Source organism: Canis lupus, chromosome 23, assembly GCF_011100685.1.
Source record: "Canis lupus familiaris isolate Mischka breed German Shepherd chromosome 23, alternate assembly UU_Cfam_GSD_1.0, whole genome shotgun sequence".
Lineage (NCBI taxonomy): Eukaryota > Metazoa > Chordata > Mammalia > Carnivora > Canidae > Canis > Canis lupus.
The window spans coordinates 8,042,117-8,056,996 of record NC_049244.1 but is presented as its reverse complement, the minus strand read 5'-3'; the positions used below and the strand labels follow the sequence as shown (position 1 = coordinate 8,056,996).

Here is a 14,880-nt window from a genome sequence, read left to right as displayed (position 1 = left end):
CTAAAAAAGCTAGAGGAAACTACTTCAACATAATAAAAGCCACAGATGGAGAACCAATAGCAGGGATCCCTGGGTGGCGCAGAGGTTTAGCGCCTGCCTTTGGCCCAGGGCGTGATCCTGGAGACCCGGGATCGAATTCCACGTTGGGCTCCCAGTGCATGGAGCCTGCTTCTCCCTCTGCCTATGTCTCTGCCTCTCTCTCTCTCTCTCTGTGTGACTATCATAAATAAAAATTAAAAAAAAAAAAGAGAGAACCAATAGCAAACATCATTCTCAATGGTAAAAGACTAAAAGCTTTTCCCCTAAGATCCAGGAATGAGGCAAGATGTCTGCTTCCTCCATTTCTAGTCAGCACAATGTTGGAGGTTTGAACTAATGCAATTAGTCAAGAAAGAAAAAGGAATCCAAATTGGAAAGGAAGAAGTAAAATTATGTGTTTGCAGATGATATGATCTTATATGCAGAAAACTCTAAAGGTCCCACAAAAAAAACCCTATTAGAATAAATGAATCCACAAAATAGCAGGACACTAAGTCAACATGCAAAACTCAGTTGCATTTCTATTCATTAACAATAAACAATCTGGAAAGGAAATTATGGAAACAATTCCATTTAAAATAGCATCAAAAAGAATAAAATACTTAAAAGTTAACTAAAAAGGTGAAAGACTTTTATAATGAAAAGTACAAAACACTGCTGAAAGAAATTAAAGATGATAAAAATAAATGGAAACACATTCTATGCTCATGGATTAGAAGGCTTTTTTTTTTTTTTAAGATTTTATTTAGGGGCACCTGGGTGGCTCAGTGGTTAAGCATCTGCCTTTGATCCCAGGGTCCTGGGATCCAGCCCGGGAGTCAGGCTCCCTGCTTAGTGGGGTGCCTGCTTCTCTCTCTCTCTCCCATTCCCCCTGCTTGTACACACACTCTCTCTATCAAATAAATAAATCTTTAAGAGATTTTAAGATCTTTAAAATCTAGGGGGCAGGCAGGGGGAGGAGCAGAGGAGAACCAGACTCCCCACTGAGCAGGAAGCCTGAGGTGAGGCTGGATTCCAGGACCCTGAGATCATGACCTGAGCTGAAGGCAGATGCTTAGCCGACTGAGCCACCCAGACACCACTAGTCAGATGATTTTTGACAAGGATGCCAAGAGCATTCAATGAGGAAAGAACAGTCTTTTCATCAAATGATGCTAGAGGAAATGGATATCCTCAAGCAAAAGAAAGAAGTTGGACCTTTATCTAACACCATATAAAATGTCATATCAAAACGAGTCAAAGACCTTTGCCTTTCTCTTTCTCTGATTTACTGCACTTAGCATTATACCCTCTAGGTCTATCCAGGTTGCTGCAAATGGCAAGATCCATGCTTTTTATGGCTGAGTGATATTCCACTGTATTTAGGTACCTCTTTATCCATCCATCTATTGATGGACATTTGGGCCCTTTCATATCTTGGCTGTTGTAAATAATGCTACAATAAGCATTTGATTTCACTCATGTGGAATTTCAGAAACAAAATAAATGAACAAAGAAAAAAGACAAATAAAAAGTGAGACTCTTAAATACAGAGAACAAACTGGTGGTTGCCAAATGGGAGGTGGGTGGGGGGGATGAGTGAAATGAAGGGGATTAAGAGTACACTTAACTGTGAGTCACTGCATCACCTAGTCTGACTTCATGCCAAAGGGAGTTAAAGTAATTTCACCACTTCTAGCTCATGGACTTAATGAGGCACCTATAGTGTTACTCAATAGGAAACTATTTGCATCTTGAGATAAGTATTTCATTGTGTGCAATTGTCTTAAGTGCTGCAGCATGTCTTAGCCTCCCTGACCTGTGGTGTACGAAAAGCCAGAAGCAAACCTTCCCCCTTCACTGGAACACCAGAGATGCTTCCAAATATTTCTGCATGTCCACTAGGTGGATAGCGCTGCCCCAAGGTGAGAACTACTGAAGATACTCTAAGGTTAAGTATATCCTTCCCTACCAAAAAACTCAAACCTATATCTCTCCTTATTTGGATAATGTATCAGCCACCCCAAGAGTATAAATTCCATTTTGACTAAAAGGCCTCCACTTCTTACTAGCTGAGTGACCTTGAACAAGGCAGCAAAACTTATGGAGCCTTGGTTCCATCTGTATAATAGAGCAGTAAGCTCTAGTGCAGAGGCAAGTGTTCTCTCCTGACTTTCCTCTGGCTCTACTCCCTTTCCTCATGGCTTGGAGAACACAGGGAGATCACTGCCTAATTTACCTGCCACAAGGTTAAGGAGCCAGGATGTGTAAAGAAATGAAGTCAGTAGGGAGAGGTTGAGTCCAGCTTTAGCATAATTATCTTTGATGACGCAAATGGAGAGGTAGCTGCTAGTCTGCCAGCAGGACATGTAGGTGGCTTTCCAGTTTTGTAATTGAGAGTGTTCTTCACCCTGGCGCTTAACACCATTTGCTTTTACTCAACACAAAATATGGGTCTTGGCTGTTCTGGAACATCTTGTACATTAAGATCCTTTAAGAATTTGTAGAAGCTAGTTCCATTAAGCACAAAAATATATTTACTGCAAACAGAACACACTCAATTTCTTTAAAAAAAAAAAAAGAGGGGTACACTTATGGTGATGAGCACTAAAATTGTTGAATCATTACATTATACACCTGAAGATAATATAACGCTGAGGGTTAATTATACTTCAATTCAAAGACCTAAAACAATAAAACTCTTAGAAGAAAATATAGGGCCAAAGCTTCACGGCATTGGATTTGACAATGATTTCTTGGATATGATACCAAGGCACAGGCAAAAATTCCAAAAATGATTTAAAAATGGGTTTGAAAGGACATGTCTCCAAAGAATATATACAAATGGCCATAAGTATGTGAAAAGATGCTCAACATCACTAATTAGCAGGGAAATGCAAATCAAAACTACAGTAAAATACCATCTCACACTCACTAGAATAGCCACTATCAAAAACACAGAAAATAACAAGTGTTGGCAAGGATATGGAGAAATGGAAATCCTGGTGCAATGTTGGTGGGCATGTGAAAATGTTACAGCCGCTGTGGCAAGCAGTATAGTGGTTCCTCAAAAAATCAAAAATAGAACTACTATATAACCCAGCAATTCCCCTTTTGGGTATACATCCAAAAGAATTGAAAGCAGGGTCTCAAAGAGATAACTGTACACTCTTGGTCAGAGCAGCATTATTCATGATAGCCAAACTGTGAAAGCAACCCAAGCGGCCACCAATGGATGAATGGATAAGCAAAATGTGGTAAATACAACAGAATACTACTTAGTCGTAAAAAGGAAGGAAATTCTGACACATGCTACAACATGGGTGAACCTTGAGGACATCATGTTAAGTGAAATAAGCCACGGGCAGCCCTGGGTGGCTCAGCGATTTAGCACCGCCTCCAGCCCGGGGTGTGATCCTGGAATCCCGGGATCGAGTTCCACGTCAGGTTCCCTGCATGGAGCCTGCTTCTCCCTCTGCCTGTGTCTCTGCCGCTCTCTCTCTCTCTCTCTCTCTCATGAATAAATAAACAAAATTTAAAAAAAAAGAAATAAGCCAGTCACAAAGACAAATACTATATGACTCTACTTCTATGAGGTACTTAGAGTAGTCTAAATTGGACAGAGAGAAAGCAGAATGGTGATTGCCAGGGGCTGGGTAAGGGGAAAGGGAAATTATTGTTTAATGGGTACAGAGTTTTCGTTTTGCAAAATGAAAAGAGGCCCAGAGATGGAGGGTAATAATGTTCATATGATATTATGCATGTGCTTAATACCACTGATCTGTACAGTTAAGTATAGGTAGGATGGTAAATTTTCTGAGTATTTTAACACAGCAAAAAAAATTGGAGGAGGGATTCCTGGGTGGCTCAGTGGCTGAGCATCTGCCTTTGGATCAGGTTGTGATGTCAGGATCCTGGGATCAAGTCCCACATCGGGCTCCCCACAGGCAGCCTGCTTCTCCCTCTGCCTATGTCTCTGCCTCTATGTGTCTCTCATGAATAAATAAATAAAATCTTTTAAGAAAAAATTGAGGGAGAAAAGCACAACTGTCAATAACATGAAAGACAATTATGGAATGTAAAGTCACAGGAATAAAAGGCACAGCATAAGGAATGCTGTCAATGACACTGTGATAATGAGGTATAGGGACAGATGGTACCTACACTTGTGGTAAGCATAGCATAATGTCTAAACTCATCAAATCACTAAGTTGTACACATGAAACTAATGTAATATGCGTGTCAACTGTACTCAAGAAAGAATTTTTTTAAAGAGGTTGAGAGAAAGAGGAGGGACAGAGAGAGACGGGCTCTCAAGCAGGCTCCATGCCCAGCAGAGAGCCCGACACAGGGCTCTATCCCACAACCCTGAGATCATGACCTGAACCAAAATAAAGAGTCGGATGGTTAACTGGCGGAACCACCCTGGTGCCCCAGACAAGACATTTTTTTAAAGAACATGAAAGACAAGAAATGATAAAGGAATTCTTCCAAACTAAAGATTCAAAAAATGGGTCTTGACAATCAAATGCAACATGACTTCCTAGACAGAGTCCTGGACCAGAGAAGAGAAACAGCCACTATAGGACAGCTACTTAAATCTGAACAGGACCTGTGAATTGTAGGTTAATGTTGCACAGATGCCGATTTCTAGGCTTGAGGGGTTGTATGCTGGTTACATAGTAGAGAGTCCCTGTTTTGGAGACATGCATGTTAGACTGTCTTGTGGTAATGAAACATCACATCACATCTGCAATTTGATCTCCAAATGTTCAGAAAAAGACTAGAGAGTGGACAATGGAGCAAACATTGTAATATATTAACAGCTGGGGAATCAGGTGAAGGGCATGTTGGAAGTTCTTTATACATACCTGGAGGCACCGTGATAAAATTCTCAAGGACATGCACTTTGGCCTGTTGCATGATCCGTTCTTTCTCTGCAAGAGCCCGGGCGCGGGCCTGAATGATATGTCTCTCCAACATTTCAACTTCATCCAGTCGCTGCTTATAGACCTCCCGAATCTGGCAGGTAGACCATAAAATGCACAGAAATATGATGAGATCACAGTTTTACTCAACCCTCCCCCGTCCCCGAGCATCAGGCTTCCTGTGAAGCACAGAAGAACAGTCACAGAACTATGGAGACCATCTGGTCCAACCTAACAGATGTGAAAACTGAGACCCACGGAGGGAAAAGGCTTAAAGGTCTCATAGTAAAGTCAGGAGCAGAGCCAAGCCTGAAACTCTGCCTCCTGCCTTCACAGCTGCCACCCAAACTCTGAAACAGCAAACACAAGTTAGCATACCACCCCTGGTAGACGGAGATGCACCACCCAGATGCCCTTCCAAGGAAGGACTTCCTACCTACCTAGCAGCAGGGAGTGTAATGAACAGCCTCCAGCTGTCAGTCCCTTTAAGTTTACCACAGCTGCTAGAAAGTGCTCACCTGAGACTCCCTTTAAGGGATTCCTCAGCAGTGTGGACAGCAGTCGCACTGAGCAGAGAGGGATCCAAGTCAGCTGCCTTCCTCCTTGCACAGATGAGGAAGCAGTTGCCTTCCAGAGACTGGGCATGCTTCCTCAAATCTGGGCATAAATGCCTCGGTTACGACTGTGGTTTGTGATACAGAGACAGGCACCCCAGAAGGGGTGACTTTTAGCTTTATCATCCGTCTCCAGGGAACAATAACTTTAGCTATCTGCCCCAGTCCTTTTATTTACATATGCAATATACGTGTGCATGCACGGAGAAAAATGAGGGCGGGTGGGTGCCACAGACTAGAAGGTGCCCTCTATGTGTGTTTATATAAACGAGCGAACAGAGCGCCCTTCCACCAGACTGTGGAACACACTGCGACGCGGACTTCGCGCTTTCCTAGCTGCGCCCCCAGAGCCTGGCTCCCGGCAGGTGCCGGCACTCGTGGAGCGGCTGAGTCCCGCGGGGCCGGCCTCTCTGGGGGTGCGCTCCGGCTCCACCACGCTGTCCGCGGACCCCGGGGAGCACCTGCGGGGAGCGCGCGGGGCTCCGGGGCCGCCTTACCCGCCGCAGCTCGTCCACGAATTCCTCGTGGCGCGCATCCTCGCCGCCGCGGGCCTTGATCAAGCTCGCGCTCAGGTCCGCGCCGACCACCTCGTCCGTGTACAAGTTGCGGAAGACGCCGGTGAGCAGGTGCGAGACGTCCTGGGTGCGCAGCGAGGTGGGGCGCAGACGCAGCAAGTGCGGCTCCGGGAGCGGCTGGGGCGTCGGGGGCCCCACGCGGCGGGCCCGGCTCCCGAAGCCGTAGTGGAAGGCCTCGGAGTAGGCTAAGGAGGGCAGCCGGGTGGCCTCGCTGGGGCTGCGGCCCCGGGCCACGCGCGACGCCGGCGTCCAGGTCGCTGCCCCGAGAGCGCAGGACCCGGACTCGCCAGATTGCGGGGCTTCGGCTCCGCCCGTCTCCATGGCAACCGAGACGCCGCTAGCTGCTCGCCGCCCTTCCGCTTCCGGCGGGGCCGCTTCCGCTCGGCCTCTCGCTGCGTTGGCGTCCTCGGTGCCCTGGTGGCGGCCTGTGCTCGCGTCTTTTGCGTGGCCCTTGTTAAAGCGAGCCTGGGCTGAGGCACCAGTGCAGGGTGGCTCATAGCGCAGCCAGGCCCGCCCGCTTGCAAACCCTGGCTCCTCCCTTCTCGGTCCGTCCGTCCGCTCGGGCACTACTTCGTGTAGATTCTATCTCAGGTCTGTGCTAGGAGCTGGAGACAGCAAAGGAAGTAAAATGCTGCTTCTGCCCTCGTTCGTGTGTGGGTGTGAGAGAGACAGACAGACCGACAGACCTAGACCGGGACACCAGGGTGGTGAGCAGGGAGGGAATCGGAAAGCAGGGTGAAGCCCAAGGCTGGCAGTAAATGTCGGTGGTCACGGAGCCACAAAGCACAGGAACTGAATCATCTCCCAGAGGGAGCGTGAACAGTGGCTTTTTGGACCAAGTGAAGACTAGGCAGAGATTTTTTTTTTTTTTTTTTTTTTTTTTTAATGATAGTCACACAGAGAGAGAGAGAGGCAGAGACACAGGCAGAGGAAGGAGCAGGCTCCATGCACCGGGAGCCCGATATGGGACTCGATCCCGCGTCTCCAGGATCCGCCCTGGGCCAAAGGCAGGCGCCAAACCGCTGCGCCACCCAGGGATCCCTGTTTTGTTTTTTAATCACCATCATTAGTCATCAAGGAAGTGGAAATTAAAACCACAAGCACGATACCACTACACACTTAGTAGAATGTCATGAAGTTAAATAAATGTACCAAATGAGTGCTGGTGACATGTGGAGAAACCCCAATTGTCACGTTGCCATGGGAATACCAACAAGCACAGCCCGGCTGGAAAGCGGTGGTCTGGCAGTTTCTTAGAACGTGACACACACAGCAGGCCCGCTCCTAGGTATTTTCCCAGGGGAAATGAAAACTTAGGTGCACACAAAACCCTGTACCCAAATGTTTATGGCGGCTTTATTCATCATCACCAAAACCTAGAAAAAACCCACATGTCCTAACCACTGGTTAAAGGATAAATTGTAGTACATCTGTTCAACAAATGCTCAGCAATATAGAAGAAACAGAATATTGGTACATACAACAGCAGAGATGAGTATCAAATGTATTATGCTGGTAGAAGAAACCATTCTCAAAAGGCTATATACATAATGATTCCATTTTTTAAGGACATTCTGGAAATGCAAAACACAAAACACATCGAGGAGCCTTGGGGGCTCAGTCTGTGAAACAGCAGACTCTTGGTCCCAGCTCAGGTGTTGATCTCAGGGTCATAAGTTCAAGTCCCATGTTGGCTCCATGCTATACATGGAGCCAATTTAAAACAAAATAAACAAACAAAACAGAAAACCAATCAGTGGTTGCCAGAAGCTGGTTATGGAAGCTAGTGTTGGCTCCCAAGGAGCCTGAGGAAATTTTGGGGGGTGAAGGAGCTATTCTTTATTGTGGTGGTGGTTACACAACTGTATGAATTTGTCAAACCTCACAGGACTGTAAAGGATGTAGTTTGCTGTATACAAACTACACTCCAGTTTTTTTAAACAGTGAAGGAAAAAGAAGAGAATGAGTAGGAATAAGAGGAGGAAAAGGGGCATTCTGGGCAGAGGGAACCATTGTATAAGAGTGGGGTGAGAGCAGTGCATATGGGAAGAAATGAAAGAAGTTCAGGAGTGGAATTTCAGAGTTTGAGCAGGAGGAATGAAGCTGAGAGGTGAGGGCCAGATCATAAGCAGGTTTGTAGGCAACATTTAAAAAAAATATTTTATTTATTTATTCATGAGAGAGTCAGAGAGAGAGGCAGAGACATAGGCAGAGGGAGACGCCAGCTCCTGAGATGGGACTCGATCCCAGAATCCTGGGATCATGACCTGAGCCAAAGACAGACAACCCACCATGTGGAAATAAATGGGAACTTAAACTTTAATCTGAGTAAAGGGCCACCAAGGGTCTTCAGCGAGGCATGTGTTCTACTAAGATCACTCTGGTTGCCTCAAAAGAACAGACTGGAGGGAGGAGGCAAGAGGTGTCAGGGTGATGGATTAGGAAACTAGTGCAAAGGTTAGAAAAGAGATGGATTAGGAGCTTGGGTTGGGGGGAGGAACTGATTGGAGACCTGAATTCACAAAGCCTGCTGATTCATAATGGAAGTGAGAAGAGGAGCCCAGAATGACCCCCAAATGTCCTGTGTGTGCAACCAGGGGAGGGATTATCTCCCCTGAAATGAAAGAACCAGGCTTGTCCAGGCCAGCCCCTTGACATCACATGGACTGTCATCATTGGCACACTATGGTGTCCGCTTGCACCTGCTTTTTCCTCCTGGGATGAGTAGGCTTGTCTTCTCTAAACCCACTTCCTGAGATGAGCCCTAGGATGTTTGCCACTGACCTGGGCCACTTCCACTTCTTTTGGGTGGGCCTGTCTCCCTCATCTCATCTGTCCTTTCCAGCACCTTTCCAGTCCTCAGAGAGGGCCCTACTCTGGCTCTCTCCCCAGCTGCCCCCTTCTCCACAGAATGAGAAGACCGAAGAGAGGCCCAGCGTCCACCCTTCAAGTACCTGGGACACAGGAATGATTTGCTCAAACATCCTGAGGCCATTGACAAGTCCTGGGCAGGCCTCTTTTTAAATCTTTCCTCCCTTAAAGCAGTGGAACAGTCTGGGGGAGTCTCCATTTTTCAGGTATTAGGAGTAGGCCAGCTGAAACCAGGGGGTCTCAGGAGCAGCTTTTGTGGGGGCTCCCAGGCCTCCTTCCCTGTCTCGGGGAGAGACAGGAGAATGGATTCTTACTGTCACTTTTGGCCTCCTCGTGCTGCCTCCAGATAGCCTTGGGTCAGTCACAGGGAGAGGTCTGCATCAGCCCAGGAGAAGCCTCCCGTTTTTCTGTGACCCTTCCTACCCTCTGGCTTTAGCCCCCTTGTTCTGTCCAGGCTGAGGTCTCCGGCAACCATTCAGTGCCTCCAGCAGTGGCGGCCCCTCCTCTGTCCTGGTCATCCAGGGCTTCTCAACAGTACTGCAGCCACCTCCTTTTTTTTTTTTTTTTTTTTAAGATTTTATTTATTTATTCATGAGAGGCAGAGAGGGGGGGGGGGGCAGGGACACAGGCAGAGGGAGAAGCAGGGTCCATGCAGGGAGCCCAACATGGGACCCGATCCAGGGTCTCCAGGATCACGCCCTGGGCCGAAGGGGACGCCAAACTGCTGGGCCACCGGGGCTGCCCTGCCTCCTCCTCTCTTGCCTTGCTCCTTCCTCTCCTCTGTGCCCCTTCCCCACCCACGTGTCTCTGCCTGCTGCCAGTCTCTCTCTGTCTGATCAGCTGGATCCATCCTCCATTCTGCCTCCAGACCATGAAATGAATGGTTCAAACCCTGCACCAGAAACAAAGGGCCAAAGGGCTTGAGCCATGTTTACGTCCACTCTCCAGCTTCCTCCTCCAGGCGGACCTCTTAGCACAAAGGGAGTCCCTGGAGCCGCCTTCTTCATTTACTAACCTGTTCTGCTGACTGGAATGTGTGTGTGTGTGTGTGTATGTGTGTGTGTGTGTGTGTTTAAAACAGATGCAAGACAACCCACCATGTGGAAATAAAGTGATTTAATCACGTGCCTACTAATGAACTTCACCTTGTACATGTTTTTGTATGTAACATATAGATAAGATGACAGGATTAGATAATAAGATAATATCATGGAATTAGAATTGCTTAGCCAAAGGGTATGTACTTATTGTTAATATTTGAGATATTGCCACATAGCCCTCCAGAAAGATGATCTCAGAGCAGACTCCCACCAGCATTCTGTGAGAGCATGACGGATGTTTTTCACATGTTTTCAACCATATCCCAAGTTTTATATACAGCCCACATCTCCCTCCAAAACTCTATTTGTGCATCCATCATATACTTGACATCTCACCTCGACAGCCTGAAGGCATCTCAAACGTATATGTCCAGAATAGAGCAGCTGCTCCTCCTCAGCCTTCCCCCATTTCAATTACTGGGAACTCCTTCCTCAGTGGCCCAGCCAAATACCCAGAGCCTTGACTCCTCTGTTTTTCTCAAGCAGCCCCCACCAGTAACTCTTGCTGGCTCTCCCATCAGAATATATCCAGCATCCTACTACTTCTCATGACCTCCACTCCTACCCCCAAGGTCTGAGCCACCACCTGCCTCACTTGGATTACTGCAAGAGCCTCCTCGCCAAGCTCCCTGTTTCAAGCCTTGTCCCTCCACGATACTTCTTTCTGCAGCCAGAGTGATTCTTTTCTTTTTTCTTGAGGGGGGTGGGGAGGGACAGAGGAAGAGGGAGAGAGAGAATTTTAGGTAGACTCCATGTCCAGTGCAGAACCTGATGCGGAGCTCAGTCTCACAACCCTGAGATCATGACCTGAGCTGAAATCAAAAGAGTTAGATGCTGAACCAACTCTGCCACCCAGGTGCCCCAGAGTGATTCTTTTAAAATATAAGTTGGATCATGTCCCTTTTTGGCTTGAAACCTTCCAAGTGCTCCCCATTCCTCCCAGTGTAAAAGTAGAAGCCCTTAGAAGGCCCAGCAGAATGTGGTCCCCATTACTCTTGTCCCCTCTCATTATCCCTCTCCCTTTGCTCCAGCCACATTGAATTCCTTGCCAGTCCTCCAACACACCAGCCATATTCCTGCTGCAGGGCCTTGGCACCGCCTGTCCTCTCTGCCTGGAATCCTCTTCACCAGGTATCTCCAAATGGCCCACCAGGTATCTCCAAATGGCCCACTTGCTCAAATGTCACTTGCCCTGTAAGGTACAAACTATTTAAAATTTAACCCTCTCCCATTCCTGAATTCCCTTACCCTACATACCTTCAATATACTATACAATTCACTTCTTACGTTTATTATAGTGTCTCTTTTCTTCCTATTAGAAGTTAAGCTCCACAAGGGCAGGAATTTGGGGTATATTTTGTTCACTGATGATTCCCAAGTCTCTAGAACACTGCCTGGCACATAGTAGGTGCCCAATAAATATTTGTTGAACAAACAAAATAGCAGAGCAGTATCTTCTTTGCTTCATAGGCTTGAGTGTGTCTCCTCCTTCAGAGGAGGGTCTGAGGGCCAGTTTCCTGACAATTTCCCCACACCAAGCACTAGACCCTGCCTGTGGGGTGGGATTGGGTGGGGGTGAGCATTGGGATTTAGTCCATGTTCAAATAAATATCACAGTTACATTCACAAGCAAGTATACCATAAAATTCCACAAATGTAATTCTGGAAAAGTAACCCCAAGTCGTCCCATATCATCCTGGGATAACCAGTGGGCCCAGACACCCTGTGGTCCATCACAGCATCCTGAAAACCCTGCATAGTCAGTACTGTCTTCATGGCATGATGTAAGCATGCACACTTGCCATAGCCACTTCCTTGGGAGAGGCCACCTTTGCTTTCCCTCTGGATGTGTCTGATTTGGGTCCAGGACCCTCTGGGGGGGATTCAGGTGGGCTTTTTTCCAGCCCTGGCAAGCATCAGGGGCATGCCCTCAGAACAAGAGCCTGAGGCTGGGCTCTGTGACCACCAGGCTCGGTAGAGGAGGCCAGGTAGGGGACATCGGTGGGGACCGTGCATGTCCATCCAGCAGGCACTTATTTGTACCAGGGAGCCAAACTCTGTTATTTCAGGGAATTCTGAGGGAGACTGCAGCTCCTGACTGTGGAGGTCACAGAAATGAAGGGATTTGCTCAAATTCTCACAGAAAGAAAGAGCACAGCCAGTTTAAACAGCCGCTCATCCTGGTGCCCTAGGACAGCCTCCAAAGACCATGGGGGTGCAGAATAAACTGCCTGCAAGTCACCTACCGGAGCTTGCCTGGGTCTGCATTTCTGGGGGAAGGGTGGGGCAGGGCCGGCCCTGAAGCCCTGGGGAGCCTGACAGTCCTGAAAGTTGACATTCATAGCTTTGATCCTCCTCCTCCCCAGGCCTCTAGAGGGGGTAGTGATGAGGGAACAGGGAAGTATCTAGAGGTAGGCAGGACCCTAACACCAGGTCTCACTAGGTCTTCTCTTTCTCCAATCATCCCAGAAGTCCCCTTTGCCTGCACCCAGCCTCACACACACACACCAAAGGCAGGATGGTCAGGGGATCCCTGGGTGGCTCAGCGGTTTCGCACCTGCCTTTGACCCAGGGCGCGATCCTGGAGTCCTGGGATCGAGTCCCGCGTCAGGCTCCTGGCATGGAGCCTGCTTCTCCCTCTGCCTGTGTCTCTGCCCCCCTCTCTCTCTCTCTCTCTCTCTCTGTCTATCATAAATTAAAAAAAAAAAAAAGGAAAAAATAAAAAGAAGGCAGGATGGTCAGCTGAGGTGGCAAGATGCCTGAAACTCTACCATAGGACAACACGGCTTTGAGCATGCGTGGCCCCTCTCTGCACACTAACTGAGCCTGCCAAAAGTCCTGTGAGTCACCAGGATCTCAGGGCATCTTGCAGAGGTAACTGAGAACTGGGCTTTGGGGAGGGTAATTAAGGCGCCTGCCCAGGGCTGGGCCCACAGGAGGCCTTGCTTGTTTAGGGCAGAGGGAGCAGAAGCCAGCAACCCTGTGGTTGGGTACAGAGCCTCTTGCTGGGCCCTCCACACAAAGACGCAGTCATACTCCCTGCAGAGCCTTGCACCCAACAGAAGCAGGCGGAGTGCCTCACGGTCTGTAAGAGTGGGAGGGCCAGACAGAGGAGGTGAGGACAGTCCTGGAGTTCAGTCTGAGCCACAGGGCAGGGCAGCAGCCTGGCCTCTCTGAGCAGGGCACTGCCCAGCTCTCTTTTCTGGCAGAACCTGGTCATATGTGCCAACTCTGAGTCAGCCACACCTAACAATCTCAGGCCAGGGAGGTTTCAGCTTGGGCCAGATGCCAGAAGACGACCTGTGTGGGGAGGGTTCAGGGTATGTAAAGGAAGAACCTGGCTGCAGCCCCCACCAGAGGCATCTGGGGCCGGGGGAGAAGCTGCGGTTCCACATAATGCCCTAGTTTGGAGCCTGGGGCTCAGAGCTGGGAGGTGACGTGGATAAATAGGAATGATGCTTGAATTGAAGCCAAGGCAACTGCTGGTGTCAGAATTTCTTCGCATTTCTGCCTGGGAAGAGGAATAGGGCTGGAAGAGTCCTGATGTACTGAGTAGAGGGGTTTGGAGGACCCCAGGAAAGTCAGAGGCTCCCAGAGGGCAGGCCTGAAGGCATATGTCCTAGCCTAGATGAAAAGAGAGAGAGAGAGAGAGAGAGAGAGAGAGAGTGAGTTGAGGGCAGAAAAGAACCCCCTCATCCATCCTTCCCCCATACCCCTGGCTCAGGCTCTAAAGTCAGGCCTGCCAGTGTGGACTTGCTCATCCCTGACTGGAAAGGAAACCAAGGAGAGTCTGCCAGGCCTGCCAGGCCAGGGAGCACTCCTACTGAAGAACAGACCCACCAGAACAAGTGCCAGATAAAGAGCTAGACCCTGTATGTGGGTCAGAGAGGAGGCTCTCCGAAGTTCCTAAGCCCTGACCCAGTCTCAGTCCTCAGAACAGGAAGACCTGCTCTGTGGCTTGCATCCCTACCTGGGGTATTCAAGACCACCTACACCTGATTGTACTAGAAAGAGGAGGGGTTAAAGCGAGCCAGGCTTCTCCTCCAAGAGAGGTCCAACAGACTTTCAGGTTGGCTTTATTGGCCCAAAAAGCCCGGGTGATTCACTGGTGGGCCCAGCACCCCTCATCCTGGGAGGACTTCTGGGGGCTCTCCCAAGGGACTCTCCCAAAGGGTGGTGGGCAGCAGGATTCCTGCTGGGGGTATATGGGTACCCTATAAAGAGGGTGTCTGGGTTGCTATAGTTGAGTGGGAGCCTCCATGTAGGGGGCTAGGGACCCCTTGTTCAGACAGCCCCTTGGAAAGCCACCCAAAGAAGGGACCCTGGAGATGTAACCCACCCCTAGGTCCTGTCCTTCCACTCTGCTGTACAGATCACCAGAGATTTGCGGTGTGAGAGGCTCAAAGGTGAGTTCCCTGCACCCAGTTGCTGTAAGCTTTCCCTGCCTGCGCCCCAGCCCCTGCCAAAGGCGCTTCTGGGGTCAGAAACTTCCATGGAGAGAGGAGGGGCCCCTCCTCAGGACAAGATCCAGGCGTACCTCTCTGAGGACCTCCTAACCCATGCCCGTGCACCCATTTTGCAGAAGGGAAAGCAGAGATCCGGGGAGCCACAGCTGGACGGCCGGACGCCCGGGCCCTGTTTCACAGCAGCTCTGCGGGGCGTCGGAAGTTCCGCGGTCCCTGTCCCAGAAGCAGGCCAGATTCTTCCGAGCATCACCCCAAACCCGGAGCGGCGCCCACAGGTAGGGCGTGGGCCGGACCGCCCGCGGTAATGA

General features: G+C 49.0%; 1 protein-coding gene and 1 long non-coding RNA gene across 13 annotated transcripts in view; one reads left to right on the top strand and one right to left on the bottom strand.

Moving 5' to 3' along the window:
- DLEC1 (DLEC1 cilia and flagella associated protein) overlaps positions 1-6,710 on the bottom strand; it is an 80,639-nt gene extending 73,929 nt beyond the window's left edge. For 9 of the 12 annotated variants that reach the window (XR_005376849.1, XM_038570430.1, XM_038570431.1 and 6 more), the window contains exons 1-2: positions 6,058-6,471; positions 4,890-5,040 (exon numbers count right to left, since the gene is read on the bottom strand). Coding sequence is in view for 11 of the 12 variants with exons in the window: in XM_038570430.1 (XP_038426358.1) it covers positions 4,890-5,040; positions 6,058-6,456 (550 nt within the window). In the remaining variant the exon portion in view is untranslated. Of the gene's footprint in view, positions 1-4,889; positions 5,041-5,464; positions 5,606-6,057 lie in introns of those variants that run through there. The other 3 variants (XM_038570433.1, XM_038570437.1, XM_038570435.1) reach the window with 3 other exon arrangements.
- Positions 6,711-13,127: 6,417 nt separating this feature from the next.
- Positions 13,128-14,750, top strand: LOC119865346. Its single transcript, XR_005376851.1, has 3 exons — positions 13,128-14,175; positions 14,452-14,512; positions 14,689-14,750. It is a non-coding gene; the product is annotated as an uncharacterized LOC119865346 (long non-coding RNA).
- Positions 14,751-14,880: the final 130 nt, after the last annotated feature.